The sequence below is a fragment of the Bufo bufo genome, chromosome 2, assembly GCF_905171765.1.
Source record: "Bufo bufo chromosome 2, aBufBuf1.1, whole genome shotgun sequence".
NCBI lineage: Eukaryota > Metazoa > Chordata > Amphibia > Anura > Bufonidae > Bufo > Bufo bufo.
In genome coordinates, this window is record NC_053390.1 from 539,132,244 (window position 1) to 539,148,585 (window position 16,342).

The window sequence follows — 16,342 nt, forward strand, 5'->3', positions numbered from 1 at the left end:
GGAAGCTAGAGACATTCCAGAAGATACCCCCCATTGGTTGACAATGGTGCATTGGAGAAGGCTGCCGCATGCTTTGCATATCCAGGCATGATGGTTCACAATAACACCTAGCTACTTTGCTTGCTTTATGTATTACTGTTATCCCCAGATCATCCACCCCAGTGAACCTAAGTGTGGAGAAACTTGTAGATAGTAAGAAAGGAAGAAAAAGGCTCTATCTAAATCTTGACTGCAGGTTTTTGGCTCTGACCTAAACTCTCCCTATCTCCACTGTGAGAGACGCTGAGGGAGGAATACAAAAATCTATGAGAATTGTCCCTGCAGGAGTTGGGGTGCTTTTACATGTGCAGATATCTGACTCATTTCTGTCCAATGAGGCCAGTATCAATTTACATTCCCGAATTACATGGGCCAACTCGGCAGTCAATTATTGAGAATAAACCAAAGGTTCCTGATAATTACCTGCTCGTCATGTTGACATGAGAGCTGCAGCAATCAGCACCTCTGTATGGTTACTGCAGTCATTCATCCCCCTAGAAAATCTTTTTTTCTGAGCAGCAGATTCCTGGTTTAAAGGTTATGTACACCTTTGGAGTAAATTTTTGTTTATGACTGTATTTTACTCATTTTTGGCTAAAAATCATATTTTTAATTGGTCTTTATTAAAAAAAATATTCAGCCACTCTGTCACAAAGGGTTATCTGTTTTTCTAACTGTGTGACTGGTACTTTCACTTTGTGCCGGTGTAACGTTACATTACCCTACTTCATGAGATTTCCCTTCCTCCTAACTTCCCGTCAGACCGGAAATGACGTGTGGAGGCGTTCCTTAGTTTTGACGATCTGCGCATGTGCAAAAGGACAGTTTAGGGAAAATCTCACTGAGGAGTTCAGCAGTACACCGGGACACTGTGCATGCGCCGGAGAGCCAAAGTAGGGAAATACTACGGCCCATTGCGTAAGCACGGATAACTCCTGAAAATCCATCCGATCTCCGCGCCTGCACAGTGTGGGGGTAGGGAAAAATTACGTCCAAGTGCGTAAGCGCCGAGGGTAGTATAAATATCCATTTCGCAAGCGCTGCTAACCCTTTGCTGGAGCTTTTCTCCTATAGCTCCAATAAAGGGTTAGCAGCGCTTGTGAAATGGATATTTGTACTACCCTCGGCGCTTGCACACTGGGACGTAATTGGCCAATGATTGTAGTATTTAAACAGTATCTGAAAGACGAACATAACTGAAGAGGTAGATGAAAACAAAGTCACAAGGAAGCTGCATCATGTCTTAGCAAAGAATAGGTGATCTTTTATTCAGCCTGCACAGTTACGTAGAAGACCCTTAAGGAGTTGATACGCTGCTGTGCTGGGTGAATAAAAGATCACCTATTCTTTTTAAAGACATGGGGTGCTGCAGCTTTGTTGTGAAATAAGCCTGGAGCTGGGAGCACCGCCAAGAAAGCCTTTGGATATGACCACTGAGCTGGATACCAGTAGTGCTGCTGCTCAATTGCCTTTCTACAGATTATGAGAATTACCGGTAGTTCGTTCCTAAGAAAATGTCTGCAAGTATAAATGGCCAACTCAGACCAATTTCATCATCTAAGATTGATCAGATAGGTCAGAAATCTGTGTATGTACGGTAAAGAGTGAGTACATATAGGTACAGTACATCATATCAATAATAGCACTGTAGTGCATTAGAGCTCTAATGCAAGCATTCCCTCCTCCTGAAAATTGCTGAAAATTCGTCACCAAGGCGGAATTTTACTTGAGATCCAGTAGCAGGAACACTAAATGTGGATTCAGATGGCAAGATAATGGGGCAGATTTTTGTGAATGAACGTTCCTGTGAACCCTCATTCCCGACAATCTGCCCATCTAAAGTTACAGCAGATCACCCAAAGAGTGAGCGAAACGTTCATCGGATGAAACTGACGGTCTTGCAGGCACCTAAATGATCATTTTTGGGCAGCAGATTGTGCGGTCTAAACAGTGTTCTGCCACCTAGAAACAATGCAGATGTATGAGGACAAGCGATCTCAATATCGGTCCCTTGCTCTTATACTGTGGAGGTGATCGCTCCTAGTAAACGCAGTGCTTTACCTCCACTGAAGGAGCCGCTAAGTGTCGGGAAGGGGCGCTTCCTCCTGACAATCTGCTGCTGCTCGTCGTGTGTAAATGCGCCTTAAGCTACAGGATCCTTCACTATAACTAGACCTCCCTATATGACCACAGTACAATTGCTTCTTTGTAGGATTTATGTACATAAAATGGAAGGGTCCATTTAAATTCTTCTGGCCTATGCATCTAGTATGAGATGACTACACCTCCTAAAAGTCCATTTATAGCACAGCTGCTTGTTTCATTGCAGAGGGCAACTTGGGTTCCTTAGGGCATAGGAGCCAATGTGGAGTAGACCTAGAGTGATGTCATGTTAAAATGGTTCATTTATAATTCACCCGTTCACAGATATTGTATGGTGTTTGAACAGTGTGTTCTATTTTCTTTGTACTTTACATCATTACAGCGCTGGAACTTTTCAATATTGCATGTCATCTGAGCCTTTCTGTAGCAGTAAGGTTACGTTTTTAAAGTTTCTTTGGCTAGTGCAAGTAATGTAAAGCTCATAGTTGGTTATTTATTATTTAGGGAGAACTTTTTCGAGTAGATCCTAATAAGTGCTGCCCTGAATGTGCTTCAAGATCAGAAGGCTTTTGTCGACATGAAGGGAAGGAACATGCCGTAAGTATTCTTTTTATCTTTTTTCTTTAGCAAATATTTGTACCTGATACTCTCACACACTGAATATATTGTTTTATACTCCTCTCTAAATGTAGTAGCAAGTATATTTCTAACACGACCGTGGGTTTATTGTGTACCCTGATTTTACCTTCCTTTGTACAGTTTTGTAGCATTGCAATATGTGAATATCTACCTTTGGAACACCTTTATATATAATATACAGTATGTTAGGAAAGTATTGATTCCCTTATATCGCTTAATATTCTTTCTGGAAATATTTCATTTTCTTATTGACGTGTCCTGATATTAAAGCCTCATTCACACGTCAGTGTTTTGGTCAGTGATTTCCATCAGTGATTGTGAGCCAAAACCAGGATTGGAGCCTCCACAGCCATAAGGTATAAGGGAAAGATCTGCACCTGTTCTGTGTTTAGAGCCGTAGCTGGTTTTGGCTCAAAATCACTGATGGAAATCACTGACCGAACACTGACATGTGAATGAGGCTTAACTTGCAGGGCTACAATGAGCTTTAAATTTCCCATGCTTCAGAAAATGAGATGATCGTTGTGCATAAAATGGCCTAAGACTTGTGTGCCAATTTCATGCTTAAAGGGAACCTGTCATGAACTTTATGCTGACCTCACTGAGGGCAGCATAAAGTAGTGACAGACATGCTGATGTCAGCGGTGTGTCACTCATGAGCTTATAGTAAGTGGTTGCTGAGAACCAGCATCATAATCATTGCAGCCCAGGCCTAGAAAAGAGTCACATCTACCTGAGAAGAGTCCTGGTTATCCATAATCTCCTGCTCTCCTGCCCATCTACTGATGATTGGCAGTTGTCTCCTAGAGAGAAAGGGAGAAAACTAGGTAGATGTCTGTCAGTCATCAGCAGGGAGAGCAGGAGTCCATGAATAACCAGGACTCTTCTCAGGTGGCCGGGACTCTTTTCCAGGCCCAGTCTGCAATGATTGTGATGTTGGTTCTCGGCAACCACTTACTTTTAAGTTTTAAATGACAGACCGCTGAAATCAACTCACCTGTCTCTACTTTATTCTGCCGTTAGTATGGGCAGCATAACGTTGATGACAGGTTCCCTTTAACATTCAAAAGAGTGTTTTGAAGGGGGTGGCAGGCATTGTGTATGGACGTATTCACACACGGTAGATTTGTTGCAGGGATTTCCGTGAACTAAAATGTGTTCCATGCATCTGAATGCGGTTGGTTTTGTGGCAAGCACACAGGTTTCTGCAAGCCCTATTCAAATGAATAGGACTGTGCCAGATATTTCTGCAACTAATCTGTTGCATGTCAATGTACCCTGATACTACTGAAGTGGGTTGTTCACCTTTGGGGATCTTTTCTGCAGACTCCCCAGCATGGCCACGCCTGCGGTTGTAATCATACCTGATCCCCGCTGCTGGGTTCTGAGTCCCTTACTCCCCCTCGAGCGCCTCAGGTCTTCCTGTGTCAACATAGGTTTGACGCAAGTCACTTGGTCACTGCAGCCAATGGCTGACCACAACAATGATATGTCACCCATGCATCACGTGACCCACTGACATGACGCATGTTTGACACACCACTGCTGAGACCAGTCATTAGCTGACCCGTGTCAAACCGGATGTTGATGTGGGGGCACGCGAGACCTGTGGAGGCTGAGGGGAAGCAATGGAGCCGGATCCCAGTGGTGGGGATAAAGTAAGTATGCTTACTATTGCGGATCCGGCAACATTTGGGCGCGGTCTGTAGAAAGGGTCCCTACTATGGGTAAACAACCCCTTCAAGCAGGGCCGGTGCAAGGATTTTTGCCAACACAAGCGAAACTACATTTTGGCGCCCCCCCCCCCCCCCCCCTTGGCACAGACTCCAACATTGTCCGTCATCATGTCCCCCCCCCCCCCCCCCCGTCCATGGCACAGACTCCAACATTGTCCCTCATCATGTCAGTGATGGGGGGGGGGGTAAAGTCTCCCCCCTCCCCCAAATCATCATTCATTAATGCAGGCAGAAGCAGCAGCAGAGGCTGATCATTCTCCTACCTACCATAGGGTCCTCAGCTCTGCAGTCAGTCGCTGTCGCCACTCCAGTCGGCCCGACTCCTCAGCTCAGTCTACTCAGCCGGCCAAGGTGAGGCAGCTTTTACAGGCCAGCTCACACAGCAGCTCCGCCTCCAGACAGTTCCTTGCTGCTGCTGCTGCCGTCCGCCGCGGCGCCACTGGCCAGTCACTCCTCCCTGCCCTGACCATGTGACCATGCTGCTTAGGGCCGCACGGCACACACACAGGCGGCTGGGGGCGGGGCGGGCGGGCGCCAGCGGCACTGCAGCCGCTCGAAAAACAATAGGTGATTATGATAATTTTTTATTTAGTTAAGGCAACAAAAAACAAAAGGGGTTAATTTTTGGCGTGGCGGCGCCCACTCCTTCTGCGGTGCCGGGTGCGCCCTAAGGCAGACTCTTGGTCTGCCTTATGATAGCGCCGGCCCTGCCTTTAAGGCCTCCTTCACTCATCAAGTTGGTTTGACTTGCTTTTTTATGGCGTTTGTTGAGTTGTTTTGTGTCATTTTTGTGGTGTGTTGTGTTCCAATGCATGCATTTCTTGTTTTGTGAGTTGTTGTTTTTTGCAAGCCTTGCATTTTAAAATAGGATAGTATGTACCCCCCTCTCCTGTCAATCCTTTTTAGATCTCTTTTTTTTTTTTAAAGCCATAGTAAAAAAAAAAAAAAAAAAAAACACCATAAAAAGGCAAGCCAGGGCAAAAGACAAATGGATGGTTAGGGATTAAAGACACCAGCAAATGGGAAAAGAATGCCATAGCCACAGCATTTTGCAATATTATTATTTTTTTTATATATATATATATTTTTTTTAAACATCATTTTTATTGGTGTGCCATATTTTTTCAGTTACTTACATTAAGTCGGAAAATGGTACCGGACATGGCAGCAGTTTACAAGTTATTTATAGTGTAAGAGAAATAACAACAAAGTAACTTGAGGGATATATCATAACATCAAGTATGTAGTTATATTCTGTTATATCACAAGGCAGTTATCGAGAGTCAGATCATCTATGTGGTAGATGAAAGGAGTAAAGGCTTAGTATCCTCAAAATACAATATTTGTAGTAACGTATACGCATTGAAAATACATCGCTATATATATCAGTACACATTAAAGGGGTATTCCCATCAGCAGTTTCCATACTTACCTGCGGTGAGCGTGACGTTCACTTCCTGGATTCGGCTGGGCGGGCTCCATCAGCTTGATTGACGTCTTCTCCCGGCCAGGCTGCGCGCTGTCTTCAACGTGCACGCCGCCTCGCATGCGCCATTTTGACTTATTCCTGCCTTGTATAGTACAGAGCCGGCGTGCGCGTTCGCGGCTCTGTACTATACTGGCCAGGAAGAAGTCATCATGGCGCATGCGCGTTCAGGACATTGCCCGGCCGGGAGAAAATCTTCAGTCTTCTGCGCAAGCGCGGCCACAGGATTCGACAGGCGAGAGGTGGCCGTAACCAGGGGAGACGAAAGACAACAATCAGGTAAGAGGGGACTTATTTTCTCAAAAAGGGTGGGAATTGGGTAATAAAATGTATTTACAAAAATGATCACTGTCAAATCATTAACAGATTTGACAGTGATTATTGTGATGGGAATACCCTTTTAAAGCGAACCTTTCACCTGGATTTCACTTAATAAACTATTACCAGTACCTTACAGATTATCCTCATTCTGTTTCAATGCATTCTTGTCCCGCTTTCCTGGGATGTATATTCATGAAAAAAACGACTTATAAAGTCCTCGTCTCCAGCTCCTGAAGTCACGGTAGAAGTCAAGGGGGAAGCCCTTCCCTCACTCCAGGCTGTAACTCCCCTGCCCTAACCCCTCCTCTATGCAGTCTAACTGACACCCGGCTCAGTCGGCGGGACCGCGCTTGTACAGGCGGCACATGCGCCGTCGGACTCAAGCGCGATCCTGTAACTGAATCGCGCGCAAGGAAGAGAAGACAGGCAGGCATCGGGGACGGCGCATGCGCGATTTAGTTACAGGATCGCGCTTGAGTCCGACGGCGCATGCGCCGCCTGTACAAGCGCGGTCCCGGCGACTGAGCAGGGTGTCAGTTACACTGCTTAGAGGAGGGGTTATGGCAGGGGAGTTACAGCCTGGAGTGAGGGAAGGGCTACCCCCTTGACTTCTACCATGACTTCAGGAGCTGGAGACGAGGACTTTATAAGTCGTTTTTTTCATGAATATACATCCCAGGAAAGCGGCACAAGAATGCATTGAAACAGAATGAGGATAATCTATAAGGTACTGGTAATAGTTTATTAAGTGAAATCCAGGTGAAAGGTTCGCTTTAAGATACTTAGATCGTATAGGAGCACTTAATAAGTTGGTGAGTAAAATGTGGATGCAGTCCAGATTTCCCATCTAAGGCCTTATTCACACGTCCGTTGTTTCTTTCCTGATCTGTTCCGTTTTTTGCGGAACAGATCTGGACCAGATCTGGACCCATTCATTTTCAATGGGTCCTGAAAAAAAATCTGACATTGAGCTGTCCGTTTTTTTTCAGGACCCATTGAAAATGAATGGGTCCAGATCTGGTCCAGATCTGTTCCGCAAAAAACGGAACAGATCAGGAAAGAAACAACGGACGTGTGAATAAGGCCTAACTCTGTGTTTAATGAATGCTGAGGCAGACATCTTCTCATACCAACACTGTTTGTTAACCATTTTAATAATAGTGGAGATATGTATAGGAGTTTGAGTTTCCATGATGAGGCAATTTTGTGTCTCATCTGCTATACACACGTGAGATATACCGTATTTTTCGCCCTATAAGACGTACCGGCCCATAAGACGCACCTAGGTTTCTGAGGAGGAAAATAAGAAAAAAAAATTTTTTTAACCAAAAGGTGTGCTTTTGGTGGGTTTGAACTAATGGCGGTCTGTGCATGAGACTATTATTGGAATCTGTGGATGATGCACTGTTATGGGTTGGGGGATTTGTGGATGGCACTGTTATGTGGAGGATCTGTGGATGGCACTGCTATGGGGGGGTCTGTGGATGGCATTATGATGGGGTCTGTGGATGGCATTATGATGGTTGGGGGGATCTGTGGATGGCATTATGATGGTGGGGGGGATCTGTGGATGGATTATGATGGGGGGATCTGTGGATGGCACTGTTATAGGGTGGTGGATCTGTGGATGACACTGCTATATGTGTCATCCACAGATCCCCCCATAACATGCCCATCCACAGATCCCCCCATCATAATGCCATCCACAGACCCCCCCACCATCATAATGCCATCCACAGATCCCCCCCACCATCATAATGCCATTCACAGACCCCCCCCCCATCATTATCCCATCCACAGATTCCTAGGGAGGGACTGTAGTAGGCGGGGAGAGCGGCAGGCATTGTACTTTGTCCCCGCCGCTCAGTATGTATTGTATTATACGTAGTGTTAATCATAATATCTAAACTGAATAATGATGCGCTCCCCCTGTGCTTACCGGTACATGTCACGCTCCTGTAGTAAGCGCTAGCTGCTAGCAGGCAGGCCGGGCGGCCGTTACTCACTGAGGTCACGTGCCTGCTCCGCCTACTTCGTTCATAAGTGAGTTACGGCCCGGCCCGGCCTGCTAGCTGCTAGCGCTTACTACAGGAGCGTGACATGTACCGGTAAGCACAGGGGGAGCGCATCATTATTCAGTTTAGATATTATGATTAACACTACGTATAATACAGTACATACTCAGCGGCGGGGACAAAGTACAGTGCCTGCACTGCCCGCCGCTCTCCCCGCCTACTACAGTCCCTCCTCCCTCCTCACTAATACATCGCAGACTGCGATGCTGCAGCATCACAGACTGCGATGTAAATTGCCAGCATTCGCCCCATAAGACGCAGGGGCACTTTCCCCCCACTTTTGGGGGGAAAAAGTGCGTCTTATGGGGGCGAAAAATACGGTAATGGTAGCATGTAGAAAGGTAAATTTATCTATACCTAATGATAATATGGCTAGGGCTGGATCCGGGGTGAATGGGAATTGGCATAGATTGGATAGCATTTGGAAAACCTGAATCCAAACACTCTTTATGGGACTGCATTCCCACCACATATGGATGAAGGTGCCTTCTTTCTTCCCACATCTCCAACACAAATTGGATGTATCCGGGAATATATGAGACAATCGGGAAGGGGTGAGGTACCATCTGTAAAATATTTCCTGTGAGTTTCCAGATGTGAGGTACATTTGGAGAGTTTTGTTATGCCTTCCATTGGTCATCTTGAAATACCTGGTTTAAATCACAATGCCATTTACTTATGATGGATTCTGATACGTCTATTTCCTCTAACAATAGAGTCTTGTAGCAGAAAGAGATGCTGTGGGAATTAAAATTAGGATTATTCATCCATAAATTCATTAGTGAGACTGTGGAAATGGCAGAGATTTTGGAGTTTGTGGATTTGACCAGGTGTTTTAGTTGTATATACATGAAATAGTCTAACTCTGGAAGGTGGTATTTTTGGGCTAGTATGAGGAATGGGAGAGGATCAAGGCCTCCTATGTCTCTCAGGCAAATGATACCTTTATTATTCCAATTCGATACGGAAAAGTCAGGGATAAATATTTCAAAGACCTTTATGGGTCTGTCTAGTATATCTATAGGGTTGAAGAGCTCATGGGTTTTTGTATCAAAGCACACCTTGATTATAGCATGGAGTGTAGAAGATAGAAAAGGAGCTTTTATGTAGTGATATAAAGTTGAGAAGTGCATGTAAATGATGGGAAATGTCACAATGTTTCAGCAACCCAAGTTCAATTTGTACCCAACTCTTATAGGTATCTTTTATCCATAGTAATTTCAGTTGAGACAATATCACTGATTTATAATATAAGGAAAGAGAGGGGTAGTTTATTCCTCTGGATAGTTGTGAAAACAAAATACTAGATTTGACCCTGACTCTTTCCATTCCATATACATTTTGTGATAATGGTTTGGAGGTTTCTAATGAAGGAGCGTGGGATGAATATTGGTACATTTCTGAAGGTGTAGAGGATTTTTGGTAGGATCATCATCTTGGAAATCACTATTCTACATAACCAGGAGATGCCGAATGTCTTGTAGGAGGATAACTTTTTTTTAACTTCATCTAATAGGGACAGGTAGTCGGCTTGAAACAGTGTTGAGGGAGGGTATGATAGGGATATACCCAAATAAGGGAGTTTGTCTTTGACCCATTGATAATGAAAATTGGATTTTAAGGATCTAATCGCTGTACACTGTAGATTTATGGGAAGTAACAGAGATTTATTAATGTTAACTTTGTAATAAGACACTGCGCTAAAGAGATCAAGTATTTCTGTTGCTGCTGGAAGAGACTGCAGGTTTAGACATAATTAGAATGATGTCGTCAGCAAATAGACCGATTTTGTGTGTTTTACCAGAAGTCTTAATGCCTTTGATTTCCTGGGAGGATCTTTTACTTTCTGCTAGGTGTTCCATGGTTAGGACAAAGATCAGTGGTGGCATGGGACACCCCTGCTGAGTGCCGTTGGTTATATCAAGTCAGGTGGATAAGAAACCTGAAGAGTAAACTACTGCATTAGGTTGAGAATATAATGCTAGTAGTGCTGATGTAAAGCTTCCTTGGAAGCCAAAATTAGTTAGCGTAGCCCTCAGGAAATCCCAGTTCACTCTGTCGAACGCCTTCTCTGCATCTAAGGATAAGAGCAGAGAAGGCGTTCCGTGGTCGCGAATAATATCCATGAGATTTATAAACCTTCTTGTGCCGTCGGAGGTCTATCTATTTTTGACAAATCCCACCTGATCAGTATGAACCAGGTCAGGTAGAATGTCTATTAGTCGGTTGGATAATAATTTGGCAAAGATTTTTAAGTCCGAATTGAGGAGGGAGATAGGACTGGCAGGGGTGTCAGGGGACTTGCCCGTTTTAGGTAGTTTCACTATCATGGCAGACAACATTTTCTTTGGGATGGTGTGACCTTTGAAAAATTGTTGGAAACATTCTCTGATATATTCTAGCAAAGTTGGGGAGAAAGCTTTATAATATTCGTTAGTAAGTCCATCCGGACCTGGGGATTTGTTAATTTTAATAGAAGATATGACTTTTGCAATTTATTCAGTTTCTGTGTCCTGGTTTAATTGTTCTAGTTGGGATTGTGTTAGTTTGGGGAGGAAGATTTTGTTTAATAAAGAGTCAATTGGGGTAGAATCAAGTTGTAACGTTTGAGTGTCTTTGTTTAGATTGTATAGTTTAGTGTAATAATTCGCAAATTCATTTGCTATATCTTGTGGGTTGATGATTTTCTGGTGATTTGAGTCATATAAATGAGAGATTCCGGATTTGGCAGATCTTGTTTTGATCCTGTTAGCTAAGGATTTGTTAGCTTTGTTGCCGCTATAGTAGTGGAGTGATTTAGATTTGCGAAGGAAAAATTTGAATCTAGATTACATGAGAACGTATAGTTCATGTCTTTTTTAGTTGGAGAGCATCTGTTATCTTGGGGGATTGTTTGTTTTCATTTTCTAGTTGCAATTTTTGTTTTAATTGAAAGAACGACACACAAAATGTTTGTAAAGCAGCACTGCAAAATTCGGGAGAATGTTGCAAAAACTATGCATAATGCCAGCCATATAGTCTCTATTTCTTAAAACAGGGATGCCCAACCTGCGGCCCTCCAGCTGTTGCAAAACTACAACTCCCAGCATACCCTTATAGCTGTAGGCTGTCCAGGCATGCTGGGAATTGTAGTTTTGCAACAACTGGAGGGGCCGCAGGTTGGGCTTCCCTGTTCTAAAATATACTTTTTAGTGTCTAATGACAGAATTAGTTTTTCTAAAGAAGAGCTCAGTGTAGTCTTTATTACTGGAAGTGACATGAAATGGAGACATTTCCATAAAAACATTATTGTACAGATATTTATAATGAGCATTGTTTTATTTAATAGATAGTCTGTTACTGATAAATCTGTGCCCGTACCGTTTTTAGCAGTAATTTGCCGTATACTGATGTTGGCCTTTAGCATCATGACCCCTGTTTTTAAATGCGTCTGTCATCATTTTTGATAGATCATTAATGAGATGCTTTTCCATGAAGTCATATTAGTGTTGTCAAGAGGCACCATGTGGCAACATTCACGGCACTGTAGTTATGGGGAAAAAGCCATGACCACAACTTTTGGTGGTAGTCTTCAGGCGGAGACCTCTAAATTTGTATACTATCATGGCCCTTTAGCCTTTATTGCAAGATTCATTAGGGAAATATTGAACTTGCGATTTCTTCACTAGGGCTTGTGGACCACTTCGTGGAACGTAGACATACTGTTTCTTATAGCAATTTAATAAAAGATTTTAATGATTTTTTTTTTACCAAATATTATAAAATAACAAATGGAGTAACTGATAATTTTGCTAATAACCTTTTTAATGAAATAACTAGTAACTTTACTAATTGATGCAACCAGGATGGGTCAGAACAGGAGCAGCAAGGGGGTAAGGTTATTATTACTACTTCTGTTATATTATAGCACTGCACGCACTTTGTAAAAAGGTCAGCAGGATAGAACTTTTTGCTGCTGCTTTCAAGTAATTACAGTGGTAAGACACAAGTGAGAAGTCAAGTGTGGAGTTGGCCTTATAGTTGCTGAAGTTTGCTGAGCCAAATCTACAGGAAGGATTCCTGATATTGTAACCTATGTAATATGTAAAGATAATATGTCGTTTATGCTTGCAGTTTGTTACATGCTGTTTTTCTCTTTTGATTCATGTTATCTATCGAAAAGACCAACATCTGTTAGCAATTTGTTATTTTCTCAGGATGAGTAATTGTGAGATGCTTGAATCAGTTGTAATAGCAGGAGTTGTGAATTATACATAAGAGCCTCAGGCAGGTGAAGAACATAGGATGAGACAGTGCACATTGCTGGACTAGATTGCACGCAGTGGAAATATTAGAAGAGACACACTTCCCCGCATCTGTAATTGTCATCGGAATGACAGATTAGCTAACAGTGCAATATATGGGCTGCTCTTCTGTACATGGCGCCTGTGAAGCGGTTACTTGCTGGACATAGCATAGTAAGAACGCACATCTAAGGCTACTTTTACACTCGCATTTGGTGCGGATCCGTCATGCATCTGTTCAGAACGGATCCGTTTGTATTATCTGTAACATAGCCAAGATGGATCCGCCTTGAACACCATTGAAAGTCAATAGAGGACGGATCCGTTTTCTATTGTGCCATATTGCGTCATAGAAAACGGATCCGTCCCCATTGACTTACATTGTGTGCCAGGCCGTTTGGCTCAGTTTCGTCAGACAAACACCAAAACGCTGCAAAGCGGAATGGAGAGGGAACGGAGGCAAACTGATGCATTCTGAGCGGATCCTTTTCCTTTCAGAATGCATTAGGGCAAAACTGATTTTTGGTTGCTTGTGAGAGCACTGAACGGATCTCACAAGCGGAAAGCCAAAACGGCAATGTGAAAGTAGCCTTTACTTTGCTACTAGTGAAAAAAAGATTTTATTTTATTGTATCATTTTAACAATGGATGGCTGTGATAATTTGGTTGAAGACATATTCCGTTGTTAAATTTATATATTTTTTTAAAATACCCCTTTAAGATCATAATTTTACATCCTGAAATTTCATGAGGTTGTCCAGCTTAATAGATACTTAAAAATAATACAAATGTAACAGACACTAGCGCTCATATACCCCTATATATACCTACCTAATCTAACGCTGCAGTACCGCAGCAGACTGCTACTGCTGCTAAATATAAAATTAAAAAAGGGAATTATTTAAGACTTAAAAATAACACTACAAGCAGCACAGATTCCAAATGAGCAAGCACCAAGCCCTGTCTTCTTGCACATGTACTATGTCTCTTGGTCTGGGCATTAGCTCATTTGGAATCTGCTCTGCTTAGAGAGCGGCAGCAGGGCCATTGTGCAAGCGCAAAGACCGGGAGACACAACACAGGCGCAAGGAGACGAGGAGATGTCTAGCCCTGTCAATCTAGAGGAAGGGGGAGGGACAGAACTTGAAGGGGTGTAGCAAACTGGTGCTCCAAGGGCGCTGGCCGGTATATTGGTGCTCCACTAAGGTCATCTGCATATGAATAAATTAGCCGTTTATTTTCAGCAAAGGGGCAACGGATAGTCATCATTTTTATCAGCATGATCAACCCTACCAGGCTGTATGCCTGGTTTAATAGTGTTGATCATGCCGACAGGTGCACTTTAAATGTCCCACCCATTGTGCACTGCAGATGCAATCCCTGCTGTGTCTGTAGTGGTCACGTACTGTTAATTGTTCATTGGCTTCAGCATTCACATGCCATTCATGGACATGTGACCACTGAGGCCAGTGATTGGCTGCAGCAGTCTCTGACAACTTTTACAAAACCCCTTTTATACACTAAATGGCAAAAATATATGGACACCTGACTACCACATATACTTGAGTTGTTGCATATTATATTCCAAAACCATTGGGGTTATTATGGAATTGGGCCCCCTTTTGAGGCCATAACAGCCTCCACTTTTCTGGGAATGCTTTCCACAAAATTTTGTTGTGTGTCTGTGGGAATTTGTGACCATCGGATTTTCTTATGTTTCTGCACATAGAGGATATGGTACTTCCATTTTTGTAATATGTTGGGGTCCCTGCTGTTTTGAATCTGGGAAATCCTCTTTAATTGTACAGTTTTGTTAACTTGAATGCAAATAGCATAATACTGCAGTAATAATAATCTTTATTTAGATTGCACAGCACTTTATGATCAGAGGGTACATGTACAGTCAAAGTCAGACATTGCAGAGTAACTAAACTAATCAACAATTCAAACAATAGGAGCGAGGGCTGGATGAAGAAGTAGGGTTTAGGCCTATTGCACACGACCGTATGGCTTTTTCAGTGTTTTGCGGTCCGTTTTTTCACGGATCCGTTGTTCCGTTTTTTGTTTCCAATGTGTTTCCGTTTCTGTTCCGTTTTTCCGTTCCGTTTTTCCGTATGGCATATACAGTATACAGTAATTACATAGATAAAATTGGGCTGGGCATAACATTTTCAATAGATGGTTCAGCAAAAAACGGAACGGAAACGGAAGACATACGGATGCATTTCCATATGTGTTCCTTTTTTTTTGCGGACCCATTGACTTGAATGGAGCCACGGACCGTGATTTGCGGGCAATAATAGCACATGTTCTATGTTAAAACGGAAATACGGAAACGGAATGCATACGGAGTACATTCCGTTTTTTTTGCGGAACCATTGAAATAAATGGTTCCGTATACGGACCATATACGGAACACAAAAAACGGCCAGTAAACGGGGAAAAAAAACGGCCGTGTGCAGGAGGCCTAACAGAGTAGATCCTGTCAAACGTTGCTCCATGTGCTGCTGGGATTAGCTGCATTGGTTAATGTACATGTAGAGAACTATGTTGTGTAATGATGTATTCAGACCACAGCCCTGTCTGTACACACATTAAATGATCCCTCCATAGATGCGGTCCCAGTAATTGCCATTTTGAGTACCGATTTGAACATTGTGCATATTAGTGAATGTGAGTACATATGTTCATTTCTGATATTCAAGTCCTGTTGACGTCTATCCATAGTTGACGTCATAAAACCAATAGCAATGACCTTAATGTTCCTGATGGCCTCGTTATTATTCTGTTTTCATTTTAATGGTGATGAACTTTTTGGAAGACTACACAGGCATCCCTGTTTATGAGACATACAGACTGGATCATTACAGGTTAGGGTTATAATTTCCACATGACCTACCTTCAGATGAATATTTTTGCCCTAGAGGCTGTGAGGCTGGGAACCTGGCTCTGCACTGTTGAGGTTGTCACACAGGTCATGGCGACAACCCTAATCTCTGCTGTGAATGGCATCCTCATGCTGTTAACGTCTCTATGCTGCAGCTTTCGGAAGGCGTAGCACAAAGGCCATTAATCCTACTGTCAGGGAAAGTGTATCCAATTTAATGAAAGGGTAAGGTGACTAAAAATGTAACCTTCTCTCTTGCGACAGAAGCATAACGCGCAAATTGTGCTGGAAGAGAAAGGCTACTGTTAATTACCATGGAGCAATACTACCCCATGCTTCTGATTGCCTTTTTTAATAACGGTTTATAATAAGAATAAATTTTTTTATTTTTATTTAAAGAGCATCTGTCACCATGATCATCCCTATTAAACTAGCAATATTGCCTGGTAGGGTTGATTATGATGACTAAAACGAACCCTTTGGTATTTCGAATGCAGAGAAATTCTTATCTTTGTTGAGAAGTGTTCAGAGCACCATGAGGCTGGCCTAGCCCCTCAGAGCATCACTTCACGTCTCCATCTCCCCATTGCCGCACCCCCTCCCAGTGAGATTGACGCATGCGCTAGTGGTAGTGCCATGTCACAGGTGCAGCGAGGATCTCAGAGCCAGGATGACCGCTCCACTACGCCAGCGCATGCGCAAGATTTCAGGTTAACAGTCACATCCATAGTAACACAGAGAACAATGCATAAAGGTAACTTTGACACAAGCAA

The 16,342-nt window shown here is 43.1% G+C and overlaps 1 protein-coding gene across 1 annotated transcript in view; it reads left to right on the forward strand.

The window, feature by feature from the left end:
• FRAS1 (Fraser extracellular matrix complex subunit 1) overlaps window positions 1-16,342 on the forward strand; it is a 487,428-nt gene that overhangs the window by 181,919 nt on the left and 289,167 nt on the right. Inside the window, exon 4 of the mRNA XM_040418026.1 lies at window positions 2,647-2,739. Within this exon, the coding sequence (XP_040273960.1) occupies window positions 2,647-2,739 (93 nt within the window). The remainder of the gene's footprint in view (window positions 1-2,646; window positions 2,740-16,342) is intronic.